This window comes from Astyanax mexicanus, chromosome 13, assembly GCF_023375975.1.
Source record: "Astyanax mexicanus isolate ESR-SI-001 chromosome 13, AstMex3_surface, whole genome shotgun sequence".
Classification (NCBI taxonomy): domain Eukaryota; kingdom Metazoa; phylum Chordata; class Actinopteri; order Characiformes; family Acestrorhamphidae; genus Astyanax; species Astyanax mexicanus.
In genome coordinates this window covers 428,308-444,495 of record NC_064420.1, presented here as the reverse complement: position 1 = coordinate 444,495, position 16,188 = coordinate 428,308, and the positions used below count along the sequence as shown (strand labels likewise).

At 38.4% G+C, this 16,188-nt stretch overlaps 3 protein-coding genes across 3 annotated transcripts; 2 read left to right on the top strand and 1 right to left on the bottom strand.

The window, feature by feature from the left end:
* The first annotated feature begins 1,267 nt into the window (after positions 1–1,267).
* On the top strand, positions 1,268–4,880 carry LOC103046412 (ceramide-1-phosphate transfer protein). The gene is made up of 2 exons (XM_049486385.1): positions 1,268–1,535; positions 2,348–4,880. Exons 1-2 carry the CDS (start codon positions 1,423–1,425, stop codon positions 2,868–2,870), a joined length of 636 nt encoding a protein of 211 aa, XP_049342342.1. The 5' UTR covers positions 1,268–1,422; the 3' UTR covers positions 2,871–4,880.
* A 1,158-nt stretch (positions 4,881–6,038) lies between these two features.
* On the top strand, positions 6,039–14,936 carry LOC103024494 (transmembrane protein 184C). Its single transcript, XM_022677031.2, has 10 exons — positions 6,039–6,194; positions 6,431–6,561; positions 7,338–7,374; positions 7,503–7,708; positions 8,481–8,555; positions 8,853–8,946; positions 9,031–9,143; positions 11,810–11,909; positions 12,438–12,609; positions 13,522–14,936. Exons 1-10 carry the CDS (start codon positions 6,078–6,080, stop codon positions 13,800–13,802), a joined length of 1,326 nt encoding a protein of 441 aa, XP_022532752.1. The 5' UTR covers positions 6,039–6,077; the 3' UTR covers positions 13,803–14,936.
* LOC103046732 (claudin-4) lies at positions 9,890–10,863 on the bottom strand. The gene has a single exon (XM_007237847.4). It carries the CDS (start codon positions 10,837–10,839, stop codon positions 10,270–10,272), a length of 570 nt encoding a protein of 189 aa, XP_007237909.3. The 5' UTR covers positions 10,840–10,863; the 3' UTR covers positions 9,890–10,269.
* Positions 14,937–16,188: the final 1,252 nt, after the last annotated feature.

Sequence of the window (16,188 nt, the reverse complement as noted above, 5' to 3'; positions counted from 1 at the left end):
AATACATTACATTATACATTATATAAATACATATATTAAATGTCCATATTATAAAAAAATATTAGAATTTAGTCTTAGAATATCGAAAAAGACATGTAATAAACAAACAAACAAATAAGACGTATGATAAAATACAAGATAATTTGTTAAACTAAAGAAAAAAATACAGTTAATGTACATATATTTTATATATTAACTATCATTATTATTAAAATTATGGATAACCTAATAACAAAATAATATCGCTTATTTAATTTTTATTCAACATAAAAGTCCCCAAAAATAAACCACAGCTCAAAACGGCGGAACCCGATTGATGCACTGACCTCCAGCCAATCGCTTGCTTTAAAAGTAAGCACGTAATATAACAGTCTGCTTTGATTGGTGGAACTGCCAGCTCTGGTCTTTAGGTATCCGGAAGAGTGACTAAATACTTAACCGGCTGCGTCCCAAACCAACGCTCCCAGAGGGTGCACACTGCGCAATCTACAACCCGGCTAAATAAAAGTCTTACCAAAAAAACCGTAAGAAAAACTATAAGATAAATTACTATAAAAATCTAATAAAACTTAAAAATATAGTTACTATATAGAAACAAACAAACAAACAAATACGATTTCAAAAGTAAGAGAAAATTTCTTATTATATACATTATATTTTATTTATTATTATATATAAAACACATTATTCATATTTATTTATTTTTTTATTTTACAATATTGTTATTTTTTATTTATTTTTTATTTCGTTTAGCTGTACTTGTTGTAACTTTGGGAAGGAAAGGAATGTAATTCCAATCCTCTGTATGTCCTGTACATATGCAGTATTGACAATAAAACTACTTGACTGTATTATTAAAAATTATCTTGACCATAGTTTCACAAAATAGTTTCACAAAAAAATAGAAAAATAGATAAAGATTAAGAAGTGTTTTACATCGTCACTTTCCGTTCTTGAATGCTCACTTATTTTCTTTTATTGTAAGTGAAAATAAGTATACATTTAGACAAAAGTATTAATTTAAAACAATATATTACAACGCTCAAAATGCTCAAACATGTTTTTTATACGTTTTCAAAAGCAAATAAATTTTAAATTGTATTATTTTAAATGACTTGTTTTTAAAAAAATATCAATAGGTTTTGAGTAAATACAAAATCTACATCTGACTATTTTTTTGTTTCGGTAAGTCCTTTAATCTGACGGGTGGAATTCTGAGCACGTCACTGAGCGCCCTTGGTAGGACACAGGGTGTGATATTGGAGCGCAGCCGGTGAGCAGACCGGGTTAGTAGGTACAGTAGAATCAGATCAGGCTGATAAACTCTGATGTTTTAATCTGTAAAAACTCCTAAAGTTTAATATCCTGAGCTCGTATCTCCACTCAGCTCATCCGCAGCTGGTTTAGTAGCAGATCTGGATCATGGCAGAGTCGTTTAGTTTACAGAATGTATTGGACACCTTTAAATCCAGCCTGAGTGAGAATAAGGAAATATATATCCAGTATTATATAGCAGGGTGGAAGGAGCTGGTCAGGTATGGGACAAACCTCTTTTTTCCCTTATTTCTTTATTCTACAGTCTGTACAGTCAGGATTTTAGAGCTTTATTTAATACTGTATTAAATATAAACTGTTTATATGATCAGTATAATATTAAATAATAAAATACTTATTTACAGCTCTGAAAAAAAATAAGAGACCACTTAAAAATCAGTCCTGAGAAAAGGTTATATATATAAAAAAAAAAATCAAACTTTAAAAAAGGGACAGTGAAATCATGTTAAAGTATGTTTTGCTTTTGTCTTTTACATTTTACAGGAACTTAAACCAGCAAATTTATTAAAAATGAGAGAGAACATAAAAATTATGAGTTTCTATGATTTTATCAAATAAAAAAAAAACTCTGGAATAAAATCAATATAATCAGATGGATGATCACAAGCTGATCATCAAACCACCAAACTGAACTGCTTGAAATAATTTTTGCACCAGGAGTAAAGCAGCATAAAGTTATTCTATTACAACATGTAGTCCAGCAGCCCCAGACCATCACACTACCACCACCATGTTTTACGTTTAATATGATGCTGCTCTTTTTATGAAATGATGTGTTGGTGTTTTAAAGTGTTAGTGTATGTGTTTTAAACTTTTCTCATTTTTTTCCTTAGTACACAAATTCATAATTTATTATCATCATTGCTTTTTATATTTACTCAGGTTATGTTTGATATTTGTCTGATATTAAAGTTTGTTTGATAATCTGTTGATTATCTAAGTATGTAAGTAAGAAATCTGCACTGTAAATCAGTAATAAAATGTAATAATTCGTCTCCTCTCCTCCCTCCAGCTTCATGAACAGTCTGGGAACCGTGTTCTCCTTCATCTCTAAGGACGCGGTGAATAAAATCCAGATTCTGGAGAATCTCCAGGCCGGCGAGTCCGGCTCTCACTACCTCACGGTGCAGTCGATGGTGAAGTATGAGCTGGAGAACGAGCTGGTGGACCTGACCAAGAGGAGCAGTCACCCGGAGTCGGGCTGCCGGACGCTCCTGCGTCTGCACCGCGCTCTGCTCTGGCTGGAGCTGTTCCTGGAGCGTCTGCGCACCAGCACCGAGGAGAGCAAGACCTCCGTCATGTGCTCGGACGCCTACAACGAGTCTCTGGCTCAGCACCACGCCTGGATCATCAGGAAGGCGACGGGCGTGGCTTTCTGCGCCCTGCCCGGCCGGGACTCCTTCTTCCAGGTGATGAACGCAGGCAGTGAGCAGGAGGTGGTCGCCCTGCTGGGAGAAGCTTTAGCCCTGATCTCAGAGGTGCATCAGATCACAGAGGACCTGTACGCCCAGAACAACCTGCTGGAGCTGCCCTAGATATAGCAGAAGACGCAGCAGTAGATGATATACAGTAGTTTGGACACACCTTCTCTTTTTCAGTGCGTTTTCTTTATCTTCAGGACTATTTACATTGTAGATTCTCACTGAAGCATCAAAACTATGAATGAACACATGTGGAGTTTTATGTACTTAATAAAAAATGAGCTGAACCTCCACAGTCACCGGACCTGAACCCAATCCAGATCCAGGTTTGGGGTGAGCTGGAGCACAGAGTGAAGAAGACAAAGGAGCAACAAGTGCTAATAAACACCTCTGGGAACTCCTTCCTTCCTTCAAGACTGTTGGAAAACTTTTCATTTCAGGTGGCCACCTCTTAAATGAAGCTCATTGAGAGAATGATGCCAAGAGTGTGTAAAGCAGTAACCAGAGCAAAGGGGGGCTTTTATTTTGAAGAAACTAGAAAAACTATAAAACATGTTTTTTTAGTTATTTTCACCTTTTTTATTAAGAACATAAAACTCCACATGTGTTCATTCATAGTTTTGATGCTTCAGTGAGAATCTACAATGTAAATAATCATGAAAATAAAGAAAACGCATTGAAAAAGAGAAGCTGTGTCCAAACTTTTGGCCTGAACTGTAGTAGATAGTGTAGTAAAATGACTGTGTGGAATGATGCTGGTTTTATTTGGCGCTACTACTGAGATCTTGGATCTCATCTCATATCGTATAATGACTATATTAGGCTGTTATCACTTTATACACTTATCTCTCTTTCTTTTTGACCAAACACATGGTTTCATGGCGACGGTCAACTAAATGCTAAAACTCAATACCAACAGTTTTTCAATAATCATACAGCTCTGGAAAAAAAATAAGAGAGCACTTAAAAATGATGAGTTTCTCTGATTTTACCAAATTAAAAACCTCTGAAATATAATCAAGAGGAAGATGGATGATCACAAACCATCAAACCACCAAACTGAACTGCTTGAATACATTTTTGCACCAGGAGTAAAGCAGCATAAAGTTATCCAAAAGCAGTGTGTAAGACTGGTGGAGGAGAACATGATACCAAGATGCATGAAAACTGTGATTAAAAACCAGATTTATTCCACCCAATATTGATTTCACCAAATATTGATTGAGGTCTAAAAGCTCTGCATCTTTTTTTTCTTTTTCTGCAAATAAATGCTTTCAATTACAAAATTTATTTTATTTGGAATTTGGGAGAAATGTTGTCCATAGTTTTTAAAATAAAACAAAAATGTTAATTTTACTCAAACATTCAGAAACTGATGTGCTCTCTCCATTTTTTTATCCAGAGCTGTATAGATATATAGTTTGAGTAAACAGCGTGAAAGACTACAGCAGCAGTAAAACTGTACCAATAGAAATGCTTTTGAATGCAGTTGAATTCCATTGAAAGCTAGGGAGGTTCTTTTGGGCTTCCAGTGGCTCAGCAGCCAGAGTCCGAGCGAGCACAATGCTTGGTCGTGCTCTCTCTCTCTGGGGGGATAGGTGGCGCTCTCTCCCCTCATTTCTCTCATGACAGAGACCATATGCAGGCCTGCAAATCCACTCAGGCCTCTTTTTAATGTAAATTAGTACGAATGACCAAAATTGAATGTTTAAGGCAAATCTACTGTATGTACTGTATTTATATATGATTAAAAGGGACAAATTTAATGCAGTGTATATAATAATCTGCTGAGTTTAATAAGCCATGATGACCATAGCCAGGATGTATTACAATACTATATAATATATGTATGTATATGTAATGTTTTTGAATGTTTAAGGTTAATGGTCTGAATTATATTAAATTATTGTATAATTATAGTTTTTCCAATTTTACACAGTATTTGCAGGACATGTTTTTATTATAAACTTGGATGTAATACTGCACAAATTATTACAGTCTGACCTCTGTGTGTATTTTATTTTTCGGCATGTAAATAAGACTTGAAAACATTAAGGGGATGGGTATGTGGACTTTTGCACTACATTGCTGACGGAAAATAAAATAAAGTGGGCATAAAATTGATCCATTAAGTGTTTTTTTTTTATTGTTTTTACAAACTGAAACTGAACTCGAGGAAAAGAACATAAGATTTTACTTGACTTGTTAAGGGTTGTGATTCTTTTAGCCATTGTATCTGCTATTCAGAAATACCTGTAAAACTAAACTGTGTCTTCAGTCCAGTTTAGTCCAATATTTTTTTTTATATATAATTATTTTTATATTAAGAAAGTGGTTAATCAGAAAACAACAAAACACTATTAATATATACTTGAAAATAAAATAAAAAAAATCATATATTCATATTTTTTTAAATATATATATTTTAAATCAAACATTTTTACAAAACTCTTGTAGAACATTGTTTTAAAGAAAAGGTAAGTAGTATTTAATACCAACATTCGCAAGTAATAGTGATTTAACAAAGAGATCAACATACTGGAAACCAGAGGTCTAATTACCCATTAGAACAACCTGTTTACATCACTGATTAAATCTAATGAACATCTCATAAACATCAAAAATGCACGAAAAACATGATTTTTCCGCGTGTTACAGCTGCTGCGCCTGCGCTCATCTCCACAATGAGGAGGGGCTTCCCTCCAGTGCGCTGACTCTCCTCCCCTCTCAGCACAAGCAGCAAGCTGATTAGCTGTTTTTGCTGAAGGGAGGGACTTTACTGTCAACAACAGAAAAAGACAATAGAAATGTTAGGAATAGCATCTAGACTAGTTGGACTAGATGGTTAGTTTTTTTTACTGCCTGCATCCATCTGTTCATCTTCCCTGACTCTTCACACCCCTCTTTCATTCTGTCTCTCTTTCTTTCATTCTCTCCCTCTCTCTTTTTCTCATTTTCACTCTTTCTTTCATTCTCTCAATCTCTCTTTTGCTTTCTCTCTTCATCTCTCTTCACTCACACTTTTCTCTCTCTCTCTCTTTTTTGCTTGTCTTTCTCTATGTCTCTTTTACTCTCTCTCTCCATCAGTCTCTTTCTCTCTCTCCTGCTTCTCTATCTTTCTTTTTCTCCCTCTTCCTTTTTCGCTACTTTTTCTCTGTTTCTTTCAATCTCACTCTCTATCTCTCTCTCTCCATCTCTCTCTCTCTCTCTCTCTCTCTCTCTCGGTTCTCGCCTCCTGTTCTCGCGCGCGCTGCGGGATGACCGGAGGAGAGGAGGGATGTGCGCGTGCGCGCGCGCGTCTGTTTTCATCACCGGGAGAAGATGCCGTGCTCGTGCGGGAACTGGCGGCGGTGGATCCGGCCGCTCGTCGTGCTCGTGTACGCGCTGCTCGTGGCCGTGGCGCTGCCGCTGGGCGCGTGGGAGCTCCACCGGGCCGAGGTGCGTCTAAACTCACCGGAGCGCGCGCGTATGCAAATCAGCCGCTTTTAACAATAAGAGCTGAATTCATGCGGTTGTGTGTGTGTGTGTGTGTGTGTGTGAGTGATGTTATGGTTATTTTTGGGCATGCCCTGTTTCATTGTTGCTGTTTCACTGATGCTTCTGTGTGTGTGTGTGTGTGTGTTGTGTGTGTGTTTGTGTGTGTGTGTGTGGGTGTGTGTGTGTGTGTGTTGCAGGTTGGCACACACACCAAGGCGTGGTTCATCGCGGGCGTGTTTGTGTTTATGACCATCCCTATCTCCTTATGGGGAATTCTCCAACACCTGGTGCACTACACACAACCTGAACTACAGAAACCCATCATCAGGTACACACACACACACACAGGTTCTATTCTGAGCTCTATGGCTGTGTGATGGAGCAGAGGGTTTGTGAGGGTTTTGTTGGAGACTCTGATCAGATTAGATGCTTCTGGAGCTGCTGCTGCTTCTGCTGCTTCTGTCACGTTTCCACCAGAAACTGAAGAGCAGATCGTCCTTGGCGGTTTTCTCTCAATAAAGCTTTTATACTCAGAGAGAGAGCTGGGAGTTATGATGAAAGTCTCTGTTTGCTGCAGTTTAACTGACTAAACTCTTCATTAAAACCTCAGAATGAACGAGAATCATGTCCCATGACTTTTGCCATTACATTATCCCTCACACTGCTATACACACTTTACAACAATAATTAGATATTTAAAAAAAAACAATAAAAAACACACTGAGACCCTTTATCAATTTTTCATGTTACTGATATTATCCATAACAAGTAAACAGCAACTTTACAAGAGAGAGAAAAAAAATGCTGAACTTTTAATGGAAGTCAATGTAAAAAGAAAACTTTTACTACACTTTTCAGATTTGTATTTGATTAAAAATTGTGTAAAAACCAATTTCCTCTACATTGCCCTGGATTTAAAAAAAATAATAATGATAATTTTACATTTAATTTTATTTTTTTTGCGTTTAGCCTCAAACGGTCAGAAAACTAATCTGATAATAATAATAAATGAGTTCCCAGTAAGATTATCCATATAAAATATAATATTTAAAAGTTCTTTTTGCTCATATAATGTACATTTTTGTGTTGTTTTTTATTTTTCAGAATATTATGGATGGTTCCGATCTACAGTTTAGACAGTGTAAGTAACCAAACCAGCATTTTCTTCAGTGTAGCATTATGGAGTAAAAGTGACCATATGTGTGTGTGTGTATTTGTGTGTGTGTATTTGCGTGTATGTGTGTGTGTGTGTGTTTGTGTATCTTGCAGTGGATTGCACTGAAGTATCCCAGTATAGCTATCTATGTGGACACGTGTCGGGAATGCTACGAGGCGTACGTCATCTACAACTTCCTGATGTTCCTGCTGAACTTCCTGGAGACGCAGTACCCCAGCCTCCCGCTGATCCTGGAGGTGCAGGAGCAGCGCTCACTACTGCCCCCCTTCTGCTGCTGCCCGCCATGGGCCATGGGAGAGTGAGTGATAAATACAGAGACAGGAAAAACACATCAGCAGTGTAAACGTGTCGATATCACACCTTTCCTTGTTTGTCCTTCCTCAATCTGTTTTGTTTTCCTCCCCACATGCTCTTCTAGCACATGGCCTTGTGTTGTTATTGTCTTGTCTCTGCTTTAGCCCCGCCCTCTCATCAGTGTTCCCTCTTGTCTCTTGTTTGTAGACCCGCCTCCTCGTTTTCTTTTCCAGTTGTTCCCAACCCTCTTCGTGTATATAGAGCCCTTTGTTTTATTGTTTCTGGTTGAGTCTGTTGTAATTTCTTGGTATTCTTTGGTATTCAATTGATTTGCAATTGTTTTCTCACCTACAAAGAATTAAGTTCTGTTTTTCTATTGTATTAGATATTTATTTAATGCAATAAGATGCAAATTAATTATTTAAAATTACATTAATTACTTTGGTTAGGCAGGATTTCTTTTATTTTTATTCAGCAGTTTAAAAAGTAAGTATGTGACTTTGCCTGAGGAAAAAGCAGCTCAGATTAATGTTAAAATATATTTTCTCAGAAGTTAATGATCAGATATATTGGGTTAAATTTAAAGACTGAGTTCAGCGCTGTGTGTTTTTCTTCATTATAAAACCTTACTGTGTTTCAATAGATGCTTTTGCTGCTGGAGTCCAGAGATCAATGGTAAAAGTCTGAGATGCAGCTCTTTTCAGAGCTCCTGCGAGAGCAGCACTGCTCTAAATAACCTGTCTGTTCTTTCTTTCTTTCTTTCTTTCTTTTCTCAGGGTTCTTCTGTTCAGATGTAAACTGGGTGTTCTGCAGTACACCGCTGTCAGACCTGTAACTACAGTCGTAGCTCTGTAAGAAAACATCCACTGTAAAAACACAGCAAATTTAAAACTACATGCTTCACAAAACAGGCTGCATGATTTAATTTAGAACAGGGAATTATGGGGGGATGACAATAAATAATTAAAATAATTGTCATCCAACCCTAATATAGACATAGAATCAAATATTTTGATGATGTGGCTGTCTTTTGAAGGACTGTAGCAATGAAACAATGAAAATTATCTTTTTTTAAAGATAATTAACACTCACAGTTATCTGTACGCAATCTTACAGATCTGAGATCAGGTGTCTGCTGTTCTCTGCAGGGTTTGTCAGCTCTGTGGGGTTTATGATGAGGGAAACTTCAGCTTCAGAAACGCCTGGACGTACCTCGTCATCATCAACAATGCCTCTCAGCTGGTAGGAGATATGAGAGAGTGCTTCATTATATTGCAGAACTGATGTAAAGAAATATTCTTATTTTTTCTGATTGTTTGTTTTTAGTTTGCTATGTACTGTTTGCTGCTGTTCTACCGAACCCTGAGAGAAGAGCTCAGCCCGCTGAGGCCTGTGGGGAAATTCCTGTGTGTGAAAATGGTGGTGTTCGCCTCCTTCTGGTACGTTCATGTGTTTATTTATTATTTTTGTTGGTTTTTTTTGTTTTTTGCTGTGTTTTTAATGCTGTTTTAGTAGTTTTTGACATCCCGTCAGTATGAGAACTAAAGTACGAGGATGAGGCAGAAGATCAGGGGGTTTATGCTTGTTTTAGTTTGCCAGTTCCCTTCTCTGTTGAGTGGAGAAGGAGGTCCTGTTGGCAGCGTCCTGTGGAGAGGCATTCTGTGGGCAACGTCTGGACAAGGCAGTGTCTTATCAGCAGGATCCATTTAGCAGCCTGGCAACTTCCTCTGGGCAGCGTCTTGTCAGCAGCCTGTCCTGTGGGCAGCATCCTGTCAGCAAGTTTGTGTGGACAGCATCCTGTTGGCAACGTCTTGTCAGCAGCAGCATCTGGTTAGCAGCCTGTATTGTGGGCAGCGTCCTGTCAGTAGCCTGTGCCATTGGCAGTGTCCTGTCAACAATGTCCCTCCAGCAGTGTTCTGTGGGCAACTTCCTGTGGGCAGCATCTTGACAGCAGCCTGTCTTGTTGGAAGCGTCCTGTCAACAGCCTGTCCTTTAGGCAGTGTCCTCTCAGCAGTGTACTGTCAGCAGCCTTTCCTGTGGACAGTGTCCTCTCAGCAGCATCCTCTCAGCATCCTGTCTTGTTGGCAGTGTCCTGTGGGCAATGTCCTGTCAGCAGCCTGTCCTGTGGCCGGGGAAAGAAACACATGCAAAACACACACAGAGAATACTATCTTTACACAAACAGTCATGATGAAAGTGTTTATTCCAGAAAATTAAATATTAATCGCAGAAAGTTATTACAATTACACACGTTTGAAACAACACAAAAAAAATGAGAAAAAAAGAAAATTGAGAAAATTGTTATAATTTCTGCATGCATGTAATTCTACAGTACTTTGTTAGCATCTTAAAATTAAAGTATACAGACATTTTCTTTTTTTAAAGATCAGGAGAACCAGCTTCCAGAGCAGCTCTTAAATTCCACAACAAATACAGACCAATGCAGATACAGGTCTTTATTGAATCATCATGTTTTTCTTCTTTTCGCATTCTTCTGCATTTCAAACAGATTCTTGAAAATCTTGCTCCCACAGCAGATCAACCGTCCCCACGTTTCACAGATCTCTATCTTCTCCTCCATGGACGGGTGGAGCAGCTCAGAAAGCCTCCTCCCGTGATCAGCATGGCGCTGGAGATAAACCCCGTGTAGAGCGACGCTCCGAGCTCTGTGCTCCATTTCTGGTCCTCGTAATTATCCAACCCCTGCATGATCCTGCTGCTGGTCCAGGACACGGGGATGAGCATCAGGAACCCGGCGATGACGAGCAGAACTCCGGAGATGAACACAGTTCTCAGTTTGGTCGTCTCGTCCTGGATGTAGCTGGTGCTCTTCACTCCGAGGATGGAGACGGTGAGAGCCAGCAGGGCGGTGAGGATGGAGAGGAGGGTGGTGGTTCTTCCCGCCTGCAGGTCTGAAGGTAGAGCCAGAACAGAGTCGTAAACCCTGCAGTGCTTCTGTCCTGAGCTCTGAACCACGCAGTTCATCCAGATCCCCTCCCAGACGGTCAGGGACTCGACCAGGTTGGCCCCGGTGAAGTCGGAGATCTTCCACATGGGCAGGAGGCTGGTGACGATGGCGAAGATCCACCCTGTGAGACCCAGAGCGATGCCCATCATCTTCCTCCCCGCCGACATGCTCACTGCTCGCCCGCTCCCGGAGATACGTGAGGCTGAGACTGGGAGAACCAATCACAGAGTGAGATGATGCTGCGGAGAACAATGCTGTACTTTTTCAGCAGAATGCCTCGTCTTTGTTCGGGGATATGATGTGGTCACACTTCTGCGAGAACAAGACTCTGTTTGTGTTCAGGAGCAGAAAAGAGGTGGAGAGAGGAGAGCAGAGACAGTATCATTTATTAGTTTATCCCTTTATTTAGTGAAGAGTGGAAAAACTAATAGTTTCTAATAGTTCTAGAAACCAGAAGTATCTGCATCTACATCCTCCTTTCTTGAGATGAATAGTAACTAATGAAGTAGTAATAAACTACTATTTTTTTTTAAATAATTTTATTTATAATTTAATTAACTCTTGATGAGTTCAGCACAGCTGTTAACTGAGAGCCTAAATTCCAGATGATTCTACCTCATAATAAAACTGATACAAGAGGTGCTCCTTTTAAAAAAACTATAAAATATAAAACATATTCTGGTTTGTTAAACACTTTTTTTTACTGTTTGGATGACTTTAGTATTAATCTACAATGCAGAATATAATTTAAAATAATAATAAAAAAACACTGAATTTATGGTTATTGGGTCCAGATGTTGACCAATGACTGGTACTAAATATTAAACAATAAATAATATACTGTAATTTATTAGAAAGTGGAAATTTGGCTACACTTTACACTGTACACTAATTAATTACCTTAATTACCTACTGTATGTGAGAATAATTAAACTAATTATAAATTGACATTTTTTTACATTTAATTCATGTTTTAAATAATTCCACTATTATTTAGAACATTCTTAAGCAGATAGATAGATAGATAGATAGATAGATAGATAGATAGATAGATAGATAGATAGATAGATAGATAGATAGATAGATATTTTTGATGGATACAGTGGATAATTCTCGTGTCTCTGTCGCCCCCTGCAGGCAGGCTGTTCTCATTGCCCTTCTGGTGAAGGTTGGAGTGATCTCAGAGAAGCACACCTGGGAGTGGGAGAGTGTGGAGGCTGTAGCTACAGGATTACAGGTAAACACAGGGGACAGGATGGGGTTCAGACAGTTATCATTTTTGCTGTAATAAATGGGTTGGGTTGGGTAGTCGAGTTTAACGCCACATCAGCTCGTCGGCTATTTCGCGGCAGGAAAGGTACTGTCTAATCACAAGGTTCTACGATCTAAGCCATCGCAAGGCAGACAGACACAGACAGACACACAGACACATTCACTCACACACTCACACCTAGGGGGCAATTTCAATCAAGTTCCAATTAGCCTGAACGTGCCGCCTTTGGACTGTGGGAGGAAACCGGAGCACCCGGAGGAAACCCACGCAGACACGGGGAGAACGTGCAAACTCCACACAGAAAGACCCGGTCGCCCCAGCCGGGAATCGAACCCAGGCCGTCTTGCTGTGAGGCGGAAGTGCTACCCACCGCGCCACCGTGCCGCCCACTGTAATAAATAAAAAAAAATACTTGTTCATCATGAACTGATGATTAATTCTGGTAATTATGGGTGTGTATGTGTGTGTGTGTGTTTTTGTGCACATATACAGGACTTTGTAATCTGTATAGAGATGTTTTTAGCAGCGATCGCGCATCACTACAGCTTCAGCTATCGTCCGTATGTACGAGAGGATGAGGAGGGCTCCTGCTTTGACTCCTTCCTCGCCATGCTGGACGTGTCTGATATACGAGCTGATATCTCAGAGCAGGTCCGCAATATGGGTAAGTAACTTACACACCTCTCACGTCCCAAATACTCACCCTATTCTAATTCACAGCGGTTAGTTTGGAAAGTGAATATTCAATAAATATATTAATTGAAGAAATAATCACACTAAGGAGTTGCTAAACTGGAAATGAAACATAAAATGAAATGTGTGAATTTAATGACAATATGTTAGAGTGATTACAGTATTAGTTTATTATTAAATGTATTGGGGGGGAAACTGTACTGTAAAATATGTAGTGGAAAAAGTATTAAACTCATGGAAAATATGTTGTGAAGTAAAAGTGGAAGCAGGAGAAAAATAATACTCCAGTAGATATACATACTGTATTTTAGTACTTAAGTAATGTAGTGAAGTACAAATAATACTCTAGTAGAGTACAGATACAGTATTTTAGTACTTAAGTATTAAAGTAGTGTAGTAAAAATAATACTCCAGTAGATACAGGTACAGTATTTTAGTAATTACCCTATTTTTGCACTATAAGGCACATCGGATTATAAAGTACATTTTGAGAGAGACTATACGGAACTTCTAAATCAGCAGGTTTAAGTAAAGTAAAAGCTAAAAAAGCTAAGCTAAGTAAACAAAACTGTAATAAAAAAAACTGTAAACGAGTGCTGGATGTTGGCAGATATATACACAGATTTCTCACCTAAAAACTGTTTACTTGGGTGAGTAAAGCGATTTTTCATTTATTTACAGTAAGCTTAGATTCGCTAAAGCTGGAGCGTTAGCATTAGCGGCTAACCCGACAGCGCTACACTGAGAAACCCTACAGGAGTGATCCGGTAAGCCAGGGCAGTGCTAGCAGTTTGTCCCACATAGCTTGTTTTAACACAGTAAACACACAGACTACATATATTTAATATATATATATATAAATGTGTGTGTGTTGTCCCTGCAGGACGGACGGTGCTGGGACGTCCCCGGAAGCTGTTCTTTGGTTCTGAAGCCGATATCGTTCAGGGGGAACACACGGGCCTCCTCTCAGGGACGTCCCACGAGCGTCTGGGCGTGGACCCCCTCTCTGTCCCAGCGTCTCCTCAGGGTCAGTATCAGGGACTGGGCCAAACGGACACGCCCCGCTCACGCTCCGCCCCTTCCGGCTTTAACCCCGCCTCCTGGAAGAGTGACACTTGTCCAGTACCTGTGCCCACCAATCAGAACTCAGGAGTGAAGTCATAATCCACAGGTTATAAACGCAACTCTTAGGGTCCTTAAAAACTGGAAATATTAAAGGATGAATAAGAACGGTTCTGTTCTTACTATAGAGTGGCTTGAAAAAGTATTCACACCCCTTTTTTTTAGTGACAGACAAACACAGAATACCACATAATTTACTCTGAAACCCCTAAATAGAATCCAGTGCAATCAATTAATCATCACCTTTACGTATGTTTAATTTTGTGATTAAAATGGACGAGTGGGTATGAATACTTTTGCAAACCACTGTATGTTTTGTTTCTTGTTTACGTTTTATGTAATTTTTATACATGATCAAGCATAATATCATGATCACCTCCTTTTTTTTACACTCATTTTCCATTTTATCAGCTGCACATATATGCTGATAATATATTTCACTCTGTGGTTCTTTAATATAATTACAGACTGCAGTTGTGTTTCTGTTTCTCTGTAAACTTTATTCCACAAGAAATGAGCCGTTTATTATGGAATATAATCAAGAGGAAGATGGATGATCACAAACCATCAAACCACTAAACTGAACTGCTTGAATTTTTGCACCAGGAGTAAAGCAGCATAAAGTTATCCAAAAGCAGTGTGTAAGACTGGTGGAGGAGGAGAACATGATGTTATGGTTGATCAGTGTATCTGCGTTGGCTGTAAAATCAGTTCAGTATTATGTAAAACTGTTTGCTTAGTAAAACTAAATGTTTTAGTGTCAGTAATGCAGTATAACGGGTAAACTGAGAGCTGTTTTGTGAAATGGCAGGATCTGGTTTGTATTTATGACTAAAGCTTTGATAAATTATTTATTATGATATTTTAAAAGGTGTGTGTGTGTGTGTGTGTGTGTGTGTATGAATGTATGTGTATCCTAACTCACTGAATAGAGTTTATTGGTATAACACTGATATTGTAATCCTCCTGCAGATTACTGATTATTAATTACTAATTACTAATCTGAAATTATGAGCATTATACAATCTTTATTACAGAGAAACATTCAGTATTCAGTACTATATACTATATTCAATATTGTTCTACTCTACCCTATTTTATATTCACCAATGATACATGGCTGTGTAACACACAGAAAAAGAGCATATTTATTCTGATTAAATAGTGATTACATTATTTATTATTGTCTAAACTTTATTACTGGATGAATGTTTTCATGTTGTTGTTTTTTGCAGTCAGACTTGCCTATTGTTCATTTACACACTTTTAACACATTTAATAAGGGACCAGGTAAAAAGCAATATCCGGATAAAGTAAACAGTGGGTAAATTGGCTAATTAATGAATATTATGGCAGTGTTTTATTGTTATTATTTTATTATCTTTAGATATTTATTAGCTATCTTGTATTTATCTTGTTGTAACTATCAAGATCGGTCCAGCAGGCTAAAGCACTGCCCCTATGATCAGGAGATCGCTGGTTCAAATCCCGGTCATGCAGCTTGCCATCAGCTGCCGGAGTCCTGAGAGAGCACACACAGTTGGTGTTGCTCTCTCTCTGGGTGGGTACAGTACAGTAGATGGCGCTTTCTCTTTCTCCTCATCACTCCTAGGGTGATGTGGATCAGCACAAGGCTGCGTCTGTGAGCTGATGTATCAGAACCACCAGAGTCGCTGCACTTTCCTCCGAGCGTTAGCACTGTGATGCAACTCTGCAAAAAGGTTCAAAAAGAGGTGGAGTCTGACTTCACATGTGTCGGAGGAGGCGTGTGCTGGTCTTCTTAACCCTCCTGGTGTTGGAGCATCACTAGTTTATTATATATTAGATTATATACAGCTGAGTAGCAGCTATTAATATGTAATATAAATGCTAACACTCTATGTACTAGCTGGGAAACTCAGATTTCCCCCTTGTTTAACTGTTTAGCTGCATTTGGCTTTATGTTCTTTATGTTTAAAAAAGATTTAGTGACACTTACCTGCACTGAACTTCACTTATGAAGCAAGTTTTCCAAATAGAAATCAACGGAAATGCTGTTCTCTGACTAATTCTAACAAAATAATCTAAATAAATGAATCTAATCTATTAACATAATACATTAACACTTCGAAAAAAATACTATATACATTTTTTAATATTGTTTTTTTATTAATCAACACAAGGGGGCAGTAAAATCACATGAGATTCAAATCAGATTAAAAACACTTATCAATAAAAACCTACATACAATAATAATAAAAAATCACTACTTACGATGTCTGCACTCCAGACCAGTCTCTTTTTTAAAAACGTAGTATAATTTTTTTTATAACGTCGTATAATTTAATAACAGTGTAGCTTGTGTACCAAAACAAGGCCTTAACACAGTTCACATAAAACATATATATATATTTTACTGCAATGGCAGTAAAAAATGGTAAAGACTGGT